The sequence below is a fragment of the Cinclus cinclus genome, chromosome 3 (assembly GCF_963662255.1).
Source record: "Cinclus cinclus chromosome 3, bCinCin1.1, whole genome shotgun sequence".
In the NCBI taxonomy this organism is placed as follows: domain Eukaryota; kingdom Metazoa; phylum Chordata; class Aves; order Passeriformes; family Cinclidae; genus Cinclus; species Cinclus cinclus.
This window is the reverse complement of record NC_085048.1, coordinates 25,968,354-25,983,909: the sequence shown is the minus strand read 5'-3', so window position 1 is coordinate 25,983,909 and position 15,556 is coordinate 25,968,354. Positions and strand designations below refer to the sequence as shown.

The following is a 15,556-nucleotide window of genomic DNA, read 5'->3' as shown; positions in this document are numbered from 1 at the left end:
TTAATTTTTGTCCACATTTATTTGTAAGTAAAACAAACAGCAAACATTACAGCAAAGGGGACATTCAGGCCCAGATTTTAAAAAAAGAAGAAAACAGATGCCTGATTAGATCCTGAATTTAGGCACCTCAAGATTGCTGACAAAGTACACAAAAGTAAGTGAAAGTGATGAGCATTTCAGCAAACTTCTTAAGTGCATTTCAGTATTTATTTAGATGTTTTAAGCTCTCGCACTAGATTTTACAAGCTGGTGAACACTGGCAAAAGTATTTCTCCCACAGAACTATAACCACACATTCCCAAGACAGTATAAATATATGGTTGAACTAACATTAATACACATCACCATTTTATCAATTACATAATAAAACAAATTATCAAGTATCCAAATATTAAGTTACGCAGCTTGAAAGGCATACAAAATATTACAGAGGTCTGCCCAAGTCATAGCAGAAACTCAAGGAGGAAAAACGAAAAGAAAAAGATCACACTTTCAACAAAGCAATAGTTGGTAAACAACTCTCAATAGTTACAGTAAAAGAAAACTACAAGATTTTTCAGAAATTTTCTGATTAAGAATTTTTAGCTACAATAACAAAGCATCTCTACATTTTAAAAAAATATTTACTAAAGTAAAGGGCATATTCTATACTTCCTGCACAAGACAAAGGCAACATTTTACTAGAAATATTAAATAGCCCCTCCCAACCTTTTCAGGCCCTCTGTTAAGTTGCACATGAAGTGCCAACATTAATTCTACTGTAAGGCTTTTTGTCTGGAGACATTAAAGACTTGTGTGCTTCTGTACAATTTAAAAGATCTTCTACATGAATAACCAGAGTAATGACTTGTAATATGGAGAGGTTCAGGTAACAGAAAAGTACAGATGCAGGGGTAAAAAGTTGCTGTAATTCATAGTATTAAAAAGACAAGACTGTGCAAATCCTGATAATTCTAGTGCGATTGTGGGAGACAAAACATACAGTGAGCAGGCAAGACTACTTTAGAGGCCATATTCTTCAATATTGAAATGGCTGTAGAAAAAAAAAGATAGTAAAGTCCAGATAAGCTGGTAGTTCTCACATCATCATAACTATGCTCATTTTAAGGAAAAACATGTAGCTGATATGCTGGGTATTTTGGCACCTAATCTCTCTACAGATTGATTTATTTTAGTACCCCAATTTTCAGTAGTTGAAACTAGGTCAGTAAGACTCAATGGCATGATTAAAGGATATTTGATCTGATAATTAATAAACAAGGAGACAGCTCAGAAACAGGGTACAGCAAGAACATTTACTGGGTCTCCAAATAGACAGATATTTATCTAAACATAGAAGATGCATTTCTACTGAGCCTTTAGCCTAATAAATACTCCTAAGGAAGCTTCCTTTACTACTAAAAAATACCAGACCGATGTCTTTGGCATGCAGTCTGCTTAGTTCTAGTTTCCATCCTTTATTCCCAAAGAAGTACTATAGGCTGTTGAGCTTTACTGAATACAACAATTATTTCGGTGACCATTGGAGTCTTTAAAGCGCAGACGCATCTTGGGGCGGTATTTCTCCAAGTACAAAAGTTGCTTGCTGTTGAAAGCTCCACGCCGCTTCCTAAATGGAAAAAAACAGATTTGAAACAGAACACTAATCTACTGCCCAGTGAAATAATATCACCAACTAGAGAAAAATATTTTTAGGTCACTTAAAAAAACCACCTTCAAGTCAAGGCTGTAACCAAAGTAGGGATAACTGGAAGTTAAGTGCCAGGAAAGAGGGTGGTAGCTTCCTTTCATAAATACCTCACTGGACCACATGCTCAAAGGAGTACATAGCATTTTAGGCAGTGTTCTAGCCTATGATAAGCAAAAGCCAGAGATTTTACATTAAGATCTTTAGAAGAAACTTCAAAAGGAAGCTATAGAGCAGATGCAAGATGGTCTTCTTGAGAGCTGAAGTTATTCATTCTCTTAAAATAATTATGAAGACTATGACTACAGTAAAACGTACATAAATATTTAAATTCCCCATAATAAGATGCTGAATAGAAATTGAGCTTTGTTTTCTCAAACTGTATGTATGCAAAAAAAACCTGAGTGTTTGGAGTATGTACTGGCTTCCTCTTCCTCATTTCATATACAACCAGTACAAGCTGAATTTAATTCTTCAAAGGTCTGGCAATTAAGCAAGAAGTATTTTGCTATTGTTTATAATGGATGCAGCAGCGTCTTTTAAATATAGCTGAAGCCTGATAAATTAAAACATTAAGACTAAAACTGTTCTCATCAGACTTACATACACTGATTAAAACAATCCAAGGAAATATTTGTATTCAGTAGACCATCAAAAAAGACGAAGGTATTCTGCCTTTCATATGTAAAATAAATAAACAGAACTCTGCAAATCTATCTGAAAGTTAGGAGTTTGGTTAAAGGTAGTTTTGGGTTTTTTTAAACCTCCTCAAGTATTTACGTACAGATTCTGGTTTCAACAGAAAAACACCCATTCCATAGGTCGAAGTCCTACTGACTGCATGCAGTACAATTTCAGATGAACTAATTAAATACCTTACCAAAAAAAAAAAAAGGCATCAAAGACAAGAATAACATTCAGAATTTCCTTCAGTGCCCAAGGATGTATCCACATACTGAATCTCGGGAAGAGCTATATGGTAACATTACACTTACTGTCTTATGAACTGCACTGCATCTTCGTACTTCATTCCACATTCTATCAGTGCAAGAGCAACTAAGACTGGAGCTCTGGTTCAATAAAAAAGATAGTTTAGCTTTTGTCAAAGCATATTCAGAAAAACAATTTACTTTGTTTTTTGCATATATGAAGTTTCTTCACTGGGAAAGCGGAAAAGGCAGAAGGCATCTTTACATTCACTGAGACATAATATCACCCAGTTTTGAGTTAGCCAATCTCATTAAATAGGGGTTTAAATTAACTCTGGTCAACCTTAGCTTCATTCATCTGACTTTAGGTACAGGAGAAGACACCAAAAATAAAATGCAAGTAATCTGTAAGCATTTGTTTCAAATAATTGATTCTGAGGAAGAGTTGAACATGGGTTTTTATTCTCCAAAATGAATCATCATTAGAAGTGGTCAGGATGCCAAAGCAGAAGTCAGAAGAAGGACTGAGTTCAGTAAGAACTGACAAAACCTAAACTAGTGTCACAGGTTTGGGGAATAGATGTAATCCACTGGCTGCTGTACTCCCCTGAGGATTTCCTTGTTTGCCATGGTGCTCCTCCTCTGACAGAATCAGTTTTCAGTTACATAAGCTTGACTTACAAATACATTAGCAATTTACGACTCTTAAAAAAAAAAAAAAAAAAAAACACCCCCCCCACCAAAAAAAACCACACACACACACAAAAAAAACCCCACAAGGCAAAACCTCACACCACACACTAGCAATAGACTTGTGCATATACTAGTAACTTTAAGTGGTTTTATATGTTCAGGGATTTAAAAGAAAACTGACATGACAGAAAGCTAGGACCAACTTTTCAATTAATTAACTGCCTCCTTTTGAGAAAAACCAATTGCTTTTTCTACGCAGCAGAAGAGGACTTGTTTTGGTAAAATTCATCACTACAGTGAACTTTGTTATGTATGAAGCCATAATACAAAGGATAAGCCAGGATTATGGACAAGACCAGAAACCTTCATTTTATACTGGACATGCTGAAATCCATGGCTAGAATATAGCAATTCTTTTTTGAACAGATCTAGTTCCCAGGTAGTCTAGAACAGCAGAAAAAACATTATTATCTTACAACTGTTAGAACTCTATTTAAGATAGTGGCAGCAGACAGAAGGAACAGGACTAAGACAAGAATATTTAGCATTAGCCCCAAAAAATTTCACATCGCTTAGAAATGAGACAAACAGTTTTGGGACTTTGGAAAACACTGTTCATCCCCCGGGTAGGTGGTGGATGAAAACTGGTCTTGATGTGCCAGAACCACCCACTTGTTTGCAGTTAATGGTTACAATGCCCTTGATTCAAGGACACTGGCAATACTGCCGAAATGGAGATGGAGAGAAAACAATCAAGTCACAAAAACCCAAATCCATTAGGGAAAAAAAAAACGGCAAAAAAATCTCAGCAGGGCACTCATCAATATACTCAGTACAAGAACATTACTTGTTAACTTAATCCTGTAGACTTTGTGAGAGCTCATCTCTTGAGCTAAAAATCTTTAATAAATATATACAACAGTTTCCTGCCATCCTAAATACTTTTAAGTGTGCATTCCAATACTGGATACTAGACTATTTTACATTTGCCGCAAATAAACTTTTGCACTAAATCTTAACAAGTCTGACCAGGAATGACTGTTCAATAAATCTTTAAAACTTCACCCACCTTCCAAGACCAGCAACACAGTGTACAGCAATACAACAGCCAGGTTCTTCACGAAATTTAACTTTAAGGAGGTTTAGCCAATCATCAACAATCTGGTTGGATGGTGGAGCACCGTCATCAAAGGGCCAGTCCTAGAACACAGAATGACCAACACCAAGACAGAATTTTTCTAAGTTGTATGCATAGGCAAAAAAAGGAGGAGACACAATGGACAAAGAGCTGACAGCTGAGGAAACCTCTCAAACCTACAATTTCCTAGTTGTCTAACTACAGCACTATTACAAATACATTCCTCTCTATCAATTTTCATCGATCTCATGATTGAGCTCAAAACTGAACTTTTTTTCCTGAAAGAAAAGACATCTCCACCTCTTTTTCCTCCATCAGTTGCTGGAATACACTCACAAAGTTAGTAAGACGGTGTAAAAAAAAAAAATCTTGATTTGCGGGGAAGGGGGTAGAGTGATGAGGGATACGTGTTGGTTTTGAACTCTGCTTCTAAACTACTTACCAAGACCTGAATGCCTTCTTTTTCCACCGGAGCAGTGTCATAAGTAGCTTCACACACTCTCACCACTGTGGTAACACCGTATTTCTTAAGTTCCTAAGGAGTGGAAAAAAAAAACAAACACCGTAAGAATAAACTAGCTTCACTTACCATTTAATTTCCTTGATAATCAACTAACTCAGTAATTCATTCCAAAATTTTTAGTAGCAAAATCATGCTTGCCATCCTGCAAAGAGACAGAAAACTGAAATGACTAAAAATTTGTGTGCTAACACCAGATACTTTAGGCTTTTCTGAAAACATCGTCTTATGTACAGACTAAACTGCGTAAAATCTCTTTGCTTTTAAAATCAGATCCTGATAAACATTGATTAATCAAGCAGTTCACCTCCAAAAGATCATTCATTTTAAAGGAACAGGAAGCTTCCTGATTTGCAAAGCTACATACTTCAACAGAAGTATTCTGATCAAAGTTCAAATCCTCCCCCTCTCTTTATTCTTAAACCAACAGGTTTGTTAGACCATTTACTCTTAAAGAGTTACAAGCACAGAAAAATGAATTATTCCAGATCCTGAACTGTCATAACAAAATTCAGCTTTCCATTTTTGCTATTACCCTCCATTAAAGCCATTCCTCTTCATTCTCCCTGCAACAAATATCATTCACACTGCAACTGTCACGGTAACAACTGAATCATAGCTTAAGCATGCCTGATCAACTTGTGAGAGTATAAAGGCAAGCAAATGTTCTCACCCTGTTTCCTGCAAATAATCCTGCACCAAATGCAGAAGTGAACTGTAGCACACCTAAAATCTTGCTAAGGACGAACTTAGCAAATTTGGACCTTCCCACAAAGCAGTTCTGCAAGGAACTTAATTAGCATACACACACACTTTATACAGCCATGCACTTTATAGTTCCAACATGCTAAATATGTGGTTTAGATGATAAATTCAGTACTAGAAATACATGCCAGGCCACTGGCTTAGTCAATAGCATGTATCAAAGTACTTAAAGCAGCTTCAGCAATTCTGGGTGCAGAGTAAACCTACCACCACAAATTTCACTGAGGTAGATGCTATGACACAGAGGACCCTCTTAAGCTACACTAAGCCCACGACCTGCTAATAGTGAAAGAAGCTAGGCAGTGTAAGCATATTGCAATCCTGTTTCTAAGGTGCTGACCCACAATATGTATTGCTATGCAGGAAGTACAATGAAATGTTACACCACTTCAGCCCCATCTGAATGTGAGCTCCTACCACTAAAACATGTTTGTATTGTTCTACACAGCTCTGCCAGATAATTCCTGTTTTCAGACCTAAACAATGTACTTAATGTACCATGCACTAGACAGTGTAATTATTACTTCACTCTCAGAATTACATTTGTGAAGGCCAAAGTATATGTGATTTGTCTGCAGATTTGCACATATCTGCAGATTTGTCTGCTGATCTTCAAAGCATAGTACCAGTATTTGAAAAGAAAAATCAATATACAGTCTCAGTACTGCCTCGTATGGCTTTTACAGCAGTTATCAGCTAGTAAAGGAAATTATAAATATAGCATGCTGTTCAGGGATTAAAAAAAAATACATCAGTAAGAATTCTGTACTGGCCTTACCTCTATGAATTTGTTTAAGGTTGCATTGGTTGGATTATGTGTGATCAGGAATCTCATGTTCTTGTAGGTGATTTCCACAGGAGCTGGGCGGTTCATTCGGGCCATATTGATTTAGTTAAACATGCAACAAGATTATGAAAGGATTAAAAAAATTCTAATACAGAAGTGATGTAGAGAAACTGAAGTCTACTTCACTACACTCCACGTGAAATTCTCAGTGCTTGGAAGTATGAAGTTGGGAGCAATGGGAAATGAAATGAACCTCCTAACAAGAAGCAGCAATTCTTCAATCCAGTAATACTGAGGCAAAAGAAAGGCAGTGCACTGAGGTTTACCCCATCCAGGTCTGAATTCCGTTGTTAAATGCTCTGCCAATTTCAATTCAACACTTCTTATCCTGGTCAACCACTCTTAGGGGGGCTTCTTGGTGGAGTAGTAATGGATTTCTACAGTTCACTTGTCTGCATAGAGGTCGTGCTGTGCCTGGCAGTAGTCTCCACTGCCCTTCAGAAACTCCATAAATGTGTGACCAAGAACACCACAGAACTGCTGTAAAAAGAGGGGGGGAAAGCATAATGAGTACAGGTGAAACAAGGTTATAACACATCAAGCTTTATAAAATGAAAAAATAAAACCACAGCAACTAAAGAGCTTCACAAGGCTTATTTTTTTATTCCAAGAACTAGGTTTGAGTAAGAATCCTGTTACCTTTCTTAGCATGGATTACTAAAAAAATAAACATATTTACTTATTACGAAGTTTTAAATCCTGTAATGCGTTAAAATGCTGATTTCAGATGTGCTAAACACAGCAACAAGTTTTAGGAAGCCCAGTACTTATAAAAATACTAGTCCTTCCAGGATACTGCCTTCTCTATTTTGAATTCAGAGACATCACAACATGTATTTAAGTTACAGTGCCTGAAGTTACAGAAAAAAAAAATTATAAATCCACCTGACTCAAACAGAAGGCCTTGAAAGCAAATGCAGTTTTTGTGGTCTAACAATACAATGTGAGCTTTTAAAGCACACAGATTTCTAACTAAGGAACATTTCACACACTAAAGGCTGAAGACCAATGGCAACAAACAAAAACAAGCAAACAAAACAATGAAACATATCATTAAATCCCAACCTGCTAACAAACACAACAATGAAGTTAACAGAAAGAAACTAAGATGACAATTTGTGATCCACTTTGCTGCCATTCCAGAGATACTACCATCAGCTGGAAGTGATGCAGACTAGGATTAAGTTTGCCAGTTACTTGTAAAAAAAGCTACTTCAGTATTTACCTTTAACAACTTGAGAAAAAGCAAGAACTCTAAATATAATAAGCATGGAAAAGGAGTAAGAAGGATCCTCTTAAATCAAAGGTCAACAGAGTAACAGGAACCAGAAGAATTCAGACTTGGAAGAACTCAAAGAATCATCATCTGCTTCACCAGCCATGCTCTAGCAAGGTGGCAGGTGTGCATTTAAAAGCCTCCTAGGACCAGATGTAGAGAACAGCTAAAATAGCAACTGAAAAAAAGAACTGAAGGTAACTTATTTAAAGTCACTTTCAATTAGTTTAAGAAGCAGAACAGCAAAAAGGGACAGGACAGCTTTAAGCACATACAGCTACACAAGGTTTTGTGCTGCTTTTTGCACTGCACTGGCATATTTCATGTCCATCTCTTAAGACTGTTAAGAAGAATCATAGACAGACCCTTGCCCTGTTAAAGAATGAGGGAGTGAAGGCAGTCAGAAACACAAATGCATGAAAATGAGCTTGAGGACACAGAATAGAGTCATTAGGGTGAAAACCTTTCAACTGTTTTTGGCAAAATGGAGGTTTTGGGGTGAAAAGAACATCTAAGATGTCGCCATTCCAAGGTATGTAGAAAGAAAGAAGTAATCGGCTTTCATCCAGTCTTCTAGGCAGGCTGCCCTTGGTCTGCAACTAGGAGTACTCAAGATACCAGACAAACCAGTAAACATGGAAAAGGGCAGGCAGCAAACAGTTAAGTAAAAAAAATCCTTCTTTTTAATGCAGACTGCTAATGACATTTTAGAAACTGGGTGCACAGTTCCAATTCTTACACAAAGCAGAAGCAAGCAGATTATGCAATGTTACATTTGAGTTCCATGTGTTATTAACCCTTACAAAGGAATTAATTTTGTTACTGACTTAACAGTCAGTATTAGACACATCAGAACCTTACTAATTCACACATCTAAGGACCTAACCAAGCATGTACTTAAGCCTCACTGTTTGCCTTGGCAACTACTGCTGCCACACTACAGAGGACCAAAGCTCACATTTCCCTTTGATGTGAATGCCATCACTTCTCACCAATACCAGCAGAAAAGTTTCACAGGCAGACCTTAAGGCAGCAACACACTGTACTATCCCAAGACAGATTTGCCAATCTAGTTCCGTTCTGTTCTGGGAGTCAAATAAAAATTAAAGATGAGCAGTACATGGGCATGCTGTTTCTGTTGTGCAGTTAAGCCAGAGTACAAGGCTTCACACCCACCTTCAGCAAAAAGACCTGGAAGATGAGAAATCAGCTACGAAAGTAGTGTTGCAGTAATTATGATGACCTCAGGCTTGGAGGGAACTCAAATGATGTAATGAGGTTTCAAAAAGCCTGGAAATACAGCTTTAAAATTACTATATTATCTCATACAGTTTTGGTAGGTAAGCTATCAAAACAGTCAAGACAGTGCATGAAAGCAAAAAGTTGCATAAGTGAAATTCAAACGTAGTGTTGGAAGGCAGAAGGTCCTTTAACAGAGAAACACCAACTCATCATTTGTACCATGAAGAAGGGTACCCCAGCATATTCTTTTCAATTTACATATAAATTTTCCTTGAGGAAATTTAATACTGAAAGATTTTGGAAAAAGTAGCAGTTTCCATCCCAACAGAAAACCCAACATTTAGATTGTTAGAGCCACCAACATAAACCTGGAAAACAAAGGGTTTAGGTTGGGTTAATTTGCCAGGACCACGTATTGAGAGAAGGTAACCTGTCCATTATGCCTTCATTAATTATGATTTTATGATCTACTACAATTAAAGATAGGAGAAATTAGAGAATAGTGTATTCAAACAGGAGGAAGGCATCTTGAAAAAGAAGGGTTTAATTCACACCCTTCTCTGGGACAGAAAGCTGAAATACCTGGCATTACTGACAAGCAGATTCACATGACTGTTTATCTGGAGATTGAAACAATCATTCATGCCTGACAAAAATGGTTTATCAAAGTAATCTATTAGTTCATTATTGATATGGGGAAAGTGGAGAGGTGCAAGGTTATCCCAGGCCATTGACAGTCTGGGTCACAATTCAGTAGCATCTTGAAAAGCATGCAAACAAAAGCACTTGTAAACACAGTTATATGACACTACCTTAGGAAGATGTGCAAGATGTTTCATGACGGCTAAATCCACCTGCTCACAGACTGAAAACATCTGTGCCCAGAACCATGGGCATTTATGCCCAGAACTATGTGATCTCACACTCTCTTATGTCAAGACCTGACACGCACTCACCTACTGAAACCACCGGAATAAAACTAGAAAACTAAAATAAACTATATTTCACGATAATTTGAGAACACCTGCAAGGAAATTCATTGTTCTAACTTATTACCCAACAAAAAGATAGTGAATGACAACTCCAGCTTCCTCTTACTATTCAAGGCCTCAGTAGCAACTGCCAAAGCAAACAGGGAAGAGTGGGAGTGTTAGGGGTACAAATTGTGAAGCCATTATGCAAGGCAGATGTTCTTACGATATCCACAGGGATAACACTGCCCATTTTAGACCATGGAAAGCAAGCCACTGCCTATGAAAATACATTCATATCTCACCAATGGGAAGGGAAATCCAAAGGTTTATCATAAATTTGTTGTGACATGCTCTTTGCCGGAAGGATATTCTTGTGGTTGAAGTATGCAGTGAAGGGAGAAGAAAAAATTATCTCAAAACTTCCTGTATAACAAGCTAATGCAACTTCTAGAGATGATGAAACTGAGGCCATGTGATTTGGTTCAAAGTTCTTCTGCTTGGACCACAAAAAGCAATATGCAAGGAAGCCTTAACTGATATTGGAAAAAATTTGGCATCATAGAAACCAGTCCATCCCCTGGTCTAGCACCTCCTCCTGAGTTTCTAAAAGCAAGGAATCGCCAAATGACTTAACACTATCACTTCAATAGCAAACTAGATAAATCCTATCATTCTATTAAAAAACTATTCAATTCTATTTTAACCAATAACATGAGAAATGTAGCACACACAGCAATAAATATCCGCATGTATTTCATTTAGTTTAATTAAGCCGTGAATGCCTAACAAAAAGTTGCAACTGAGAAGAAAGCAGTAAGGACTTCCATTTAACACATAAATATTTATTGCGTTGATCCAATAGAGTTTTAATTTTTTGAAGAAGGTGACAATATGTTGTTTATAGCTCAATAATGTCCTTATCTGGGTCTTCTGGTTAATGTTTAAAACAAGCGATTGCTTACAGTCAGCCTACACACTGGGACAGATCCGGCATTCTCATGTGGCGTGTACTTTGCCAGAACACAAAAGTTTCACTTGATAGAAATTATTAGATAAGGCTAATTTCTCTTTACTTAGTGTCTTACTGACACGTTTAGTTTCATAAGACAATTACATCCTGTTTCCTTGGCTCTTGTTATATCTCTCATGCATTTTTATTTCTCATTCTCATATTTCCTCTCACAGCTGTGCCATTTCTGCATTACCCATTCCACATTTCCCCCCAAAACAATTCTGTTAGTGTAAGACAATTTCAAAAGCCTTTGCTGTTCTATCACTGGAATAATACAAGCTGACATTTAGGTGTAATCTTCAGGTTTCTGGATTTGGCAGTTTTATGAGATTACAAAGAGACAGGGCCCATACTTCTGAGTCACTGCTTTCAAAAGACTCATCAGATACAGGTAGACATATTGGAAAGTTGTCTCCAGCAGAAATAAGAAACACCGAATTACAAGACCTCCATGCCACTATGTACAATTGTCAGCTCATAATACTTGCAATATGCATAGCTGGCTACCGGTGAGCAAACAATCCTGCTTCTATTGTCGTGGACGACTTGATTTTATTAATTCTTTGTCCTTCTTGCTTCCCTGCTTTTGGAGGGCATGCTACCACCAGCAAGCCGTGCATTGTTTGATTTTCTTCTGCTTAAATACACACTGTGCTCTGTAGTCACGGATGTTATGCAGCACAGGCACAGAGATTACTAGGTGACTTAAGAAAAGGAAAACAAACAAAAAACCAGCGAGCGAAACCTTCCAAAGCTGAACTGTGATCCAGCTCCAGAAGGAAATGCCTTCCTTGAAAAGGCAGACTACAAGGTCTTGAAAGCAGTCCGGGCAAAATTAAGGTACTTGATATTGGTATTCGTGAGCTTTTGAGGCTTCAGGCAGATTACCAGAGAAGCATCCGCTTCAACACGTACTTAATGACTCCTCTGCGGACTTCTCCTGCCGAACAATGCCGGCTGCACACCCGAGTTCGGGCATATCCCACCTTTACCGCATAGAGCTCATTTTGGAAAGGACTCACGTCCTCGTTCGCAGCCTGCAGGAACTCCTCGCCGGAGTACGGCGGGGACAAAGCAACCACCCGGCCGCTTTCGCCCCGGCCACAGCCGCGCACGTGGGGCCGCGGCGGGGGTTGAGCGCCGGCCGCGGCGGCCAAGCCTGGCAACCAGCCCAGCAGCCAGCCGCCCACGGACAAGCCTCGGCTTGCCCCGACAGCCCCGGGCTACGGCCGCCCCGCAGCCGCGGGGTGCCACACTCCCGGCCTGTCCGCCCCAATCTCTCCCCGGCGCGGAGACACCGTCCCGGCCGTGACAGCGCCCCGCGGGCCAGGCCGGGCCGTCGCCCCGACTGCGGCGGTCACGGGTTCGCATCACGCCTCGATCAGGCTCCCGACGCGGAGCCATCTTGTCCCCCGCAGCCGCCGCCCGGCTCGGCTTCCCCCCGGCAGAGGGCTCCAGGCACGGCCCGGGCCTCGGAGCCGCGGCCGCGCTGCCCTTCCCAGCGGGCGGCCCGGCCTGGCTCGGCGGACTCCTCCGCACGGAGCCCGGCAGGGAGAAGGCCGGGCCGGCGGGCGGGGCAACCGGCAGCCGAGGACACAAAGCGGCTTTGTGCCCGGTCCGGGCCGCCCAAGAGCCGCGGAGAGGTCGCCACCTCGTTTCTCGGTGGAGGAGAGAAGAGGGGCGCCAGCAGGCGGGAGTAGGAGAGGGGCGCCGGCGGGGAAGGAGGCCGAGCCGTGCCGCAGCCGGGCGGGCTCGGCTCCCCAGCGGCCCGCCCGACAGGAGCCGCAGCCCAGCGCTTCGAAAAGCCGCTCGCAGCCGGCGCGGCCCGCGCGACAGAACAAAGAGACAACATGGAGGAGATGGGGAAGAGGGGGAGGAGAGGCGCGGTAACCGGGAAGCCAGAGGGGCGAGGGGCCAGGGCGGGGGGCGCGGGCGGACGGCACTCACAGGAATATGGTTACTCATTGAAGACTGTAGCCTGATCATACAGCCGGGGTGCGGGCGCCACCGCCGGGGGCAGGAGGAGCAGAACCAGGAGGAGGAAGAGGAGGAGGCGCTGGAGGCCGCGGAGCTGCCGGCGGGGGTTCGGCGGCGGCGGCGCGAGGAAGGACCATACAGCGGCTGCGGCGGGCGGGCGGCTCTGCGGGCGGCGCCGGGCGGACGCGGCTGCACCAGGAGCGACACTCGGCGCCGCCTCTCGCACGAGCGCTCCGGGCCCCACCCCTCGCGCGCGTCACTGACGAGCGTCGCGTCCACCCAATCAACGGCGCCATCGGCGCGTCTGGGGCGGGCGCGAGGCCGCGGGGGCGGGGCGGGCGCGGGGCGGGGGCGGGGCGGGCGGGCGCGAGAGGCGGAGGCGGCCGGCGGGAACCGGTTCGTGAATGGGGCCGGCGCGGGGAGCGCCCCTCGGGGCCGCGCAGGGACAGCGCCCCGCCCGCTCGCGCCGGTGGCTTCGCCGGGAAGCGCCGGGCGTGAGCCACGGCTCCCCCGAGACGGGGAGTTCCAGACTCTTCCCTGCGCCGCCGGTGCGGGGCGGCCGGCCGGTACTTCGCAGCCCTGTGTCCGCCGTGGTGGGGCGAGGCGGGAGAGCCGCTCCCGCCGCGCCGGTGGTAGGACGCGGGGCGGCGCAGCGCCGGCCCCGCGTGGGTTTAATCTGTCGGCCCCTTCCCCCGCGGGCTGCAGAACCGCTCTCGGCGAGTTGAATGCCGGAAGGAAGCTCTCCGAGCGTTTTGTGGCCGCAGATTACCCTGTGTCTCTTAAGTCGAGATGAAAACGGTGATTCTGGTGTTGCAGGTGGGAGCTCAGCGCAGTAGGCCAGTAGGGCTGTGCGAAACAGCAGGGCTGGCTCAGCCGCGTGCTCCCTCATGCTCCTGGGAAAGCGTCGCCCAGGGCACGGCGGTTCCCGAAGGACAGACTTGAGGCGGTGCAGCCGGCGGTGGGAAGCACGGATGGATGGTATCGATAGCTGCCGCGCCGCAGGGACAGCGGGACGGCCGGCAGGCCCTGGCTGGGCACCGGCGACCAGGGAAGCACCTCCATGCGGGTCACTGCCAGCTTCGTGAAATAACAGCCTGTTTTTATCTTGAGTTCGTCTGAAACTGTTCTAGCTGTGTTTAACTAGTTAAGTTTCTCTTATGCATGGCGTTTTATTACTGCTCTACAGATTACAAGAGCTTGCAGAAGTTGGTTTGGATATAAACGGTTAACAGCCCCAGTCTGAGTCTCCTCAAGTTAGTAGGATGGCTGGTTTGTGATTTTGCCCAAATGTCCCGGGTTTATAGAACCTTCATAGGCTGTGGTTTGTCCAGAGATTTTCATGGTATCTGACACATGAGAGATGTGCTATTCAGAACATGTCTCTGCTATCCTTCACCTCGCTTCAGGAGGCCATAAGCTAATTTCTAACCAGGAGCCTATGTCTCTGCTAGGATAATGTACTTAGCTTCTCTGGGCTATAAATAGATCTGGGCTGTATTTATTTACGTGTACTTACTTAGAGCACGTGTCTGGTGAACTCACAGCTGTTGCCGCTTGTCCATATAAAACTTCTTTAAAGAGTGCTCAGAAATGCTATAAAATGAGATGATCCCAAGGTTAATGGCTGCTTGGAACATTGTTTACTTTTTGGGGGTTGCAATAATAGGAAGGTTTGGGGAATAAAGAAATGAAGTCAACATAACTTCTATCATTAGTAAAGTTTGAGGAATTTGCTCTGAATCACAGAGTTCTGTGATTAATCAGCTCTTTACCTGCTTTAATCCATGCTGTTTGGTTTTTGTATTTGGGGCTTTTTCCTCCAACAATGAAAGATTTTGTTTAGTGTTTCATTGCACAATAAGCTGTTTAGGATTTAAAATAACTTTCTGCTGCAATATCCTTCGAGTGCTCTAGCAATGTAAACTAAGGGTTTTCTAGCAGTGTAAACTCTAGTTTACACTGAAAATGAGTCTGGTAGTTTCTCTGAAATTACATACCCAAAGAAGAAAGGATTTAACTCTGAACGGATTTAGCTTCTGGTCTAAAAGGATTTTTTTTCTTTTTGAGTAAAGAATGCCTAGATAATTTAAATTTTATAATAATAATTTTTATTAGATTGACCCTATCTGGTCCCCCTAGTTGTGATTAATTATGTCATACTAGTTGTCACTTACTATGCAGTTCCTGTATTTTATGATCTGAGATGACAAGAGATACTTGGAGACTACCATAGTCTCCTATTTCATATAATATAGGGCAGAATCAGAGGTATGTGTAGGGGAGAGAGAAAGTGGATAAGTTACCAGGTGCCAGTTAATGAACTGATGAAACAAAGTGGGTTGAGGAAACAGAAAGAGGTGAGACTCCTTAAGAACTTTAAATATAAGAATGAAGCAAATACTTGAAAAGAGAAACCTGTAGGGTATAATCAGAAAAGACTGATACTACCAGTATGGAAAGCAAGGATGTGATCATCACTGTCTTGTGGTATCAGGA

The 15,556-nt window shown here is 42.4% G+C and overlaps 2 protein-coding genes across 5 annotated transcripts; both read right to left on the bottom strand.

Moving 5' to 3' along the window:
• On the bottom strand, window positions 1-6,649 carry PTP4A1 (protein tyrosine phosphatase 4A1). Of its 4 annotated transcripts, none has more exons than XM_062489755.1 (5): window positions 6,511-6,649; window positions 4,890-4,982; window positions 4,379-4,509; window positions 2,683-2,757; window positions 1-1,609 (listed from the first exon to the last, which is right to left on the bottom strand). In XM_062489755.1, the coding sequence occupies exons 1-5, from the start codon at window positions 6,613-6,615 to the stop codon at window positions 1,492-1,494; spliced, it is 522 nt and encodes a 173-aa protein (XP_062345739.1). In that variant the 5' UTR covers window positions 6,616-6,649; the 3' UTR covers window positions 1-1,491. The 4 variants fall into 4 exon arrangements, with proteins under 4 accessions (XP_062345739.1, XP_062345740.1, XP_062345741.1 ...); XM_062489756.1 differs by having other exon boundaries at window positions 4,379-4,470; XM_062489757.1 differs by lacking the exon at window positions 2,683-2,757.
• Window positions 6,650-6,918: 269 nt separating this feature from the next.
• On the bottom strand, window positions 6,919-13,224 carry LOC134042434 (uncharacterized). The gene is made up of 2 exons (XM_062489759.1): window positions 13,031-13,224; window positions 6,919-7,059 (listed from the first exon to the last, which is right to left on the bottom strand). The coding sequence occupies exons 1-2, from the start codon at window positions 13,067-13,069 to the stop codon at window positions 6,964-6,966; spliced, it is 135 nt and encodes a 44-aa protein (XP_062345743.1). The 5' UTR covers window positions 13,070-13,224; the 3' UTR covers window positions 6,919-6,963.
• Window positions 13,225-15,556: the final 2,332 nt, after the last annotated feature.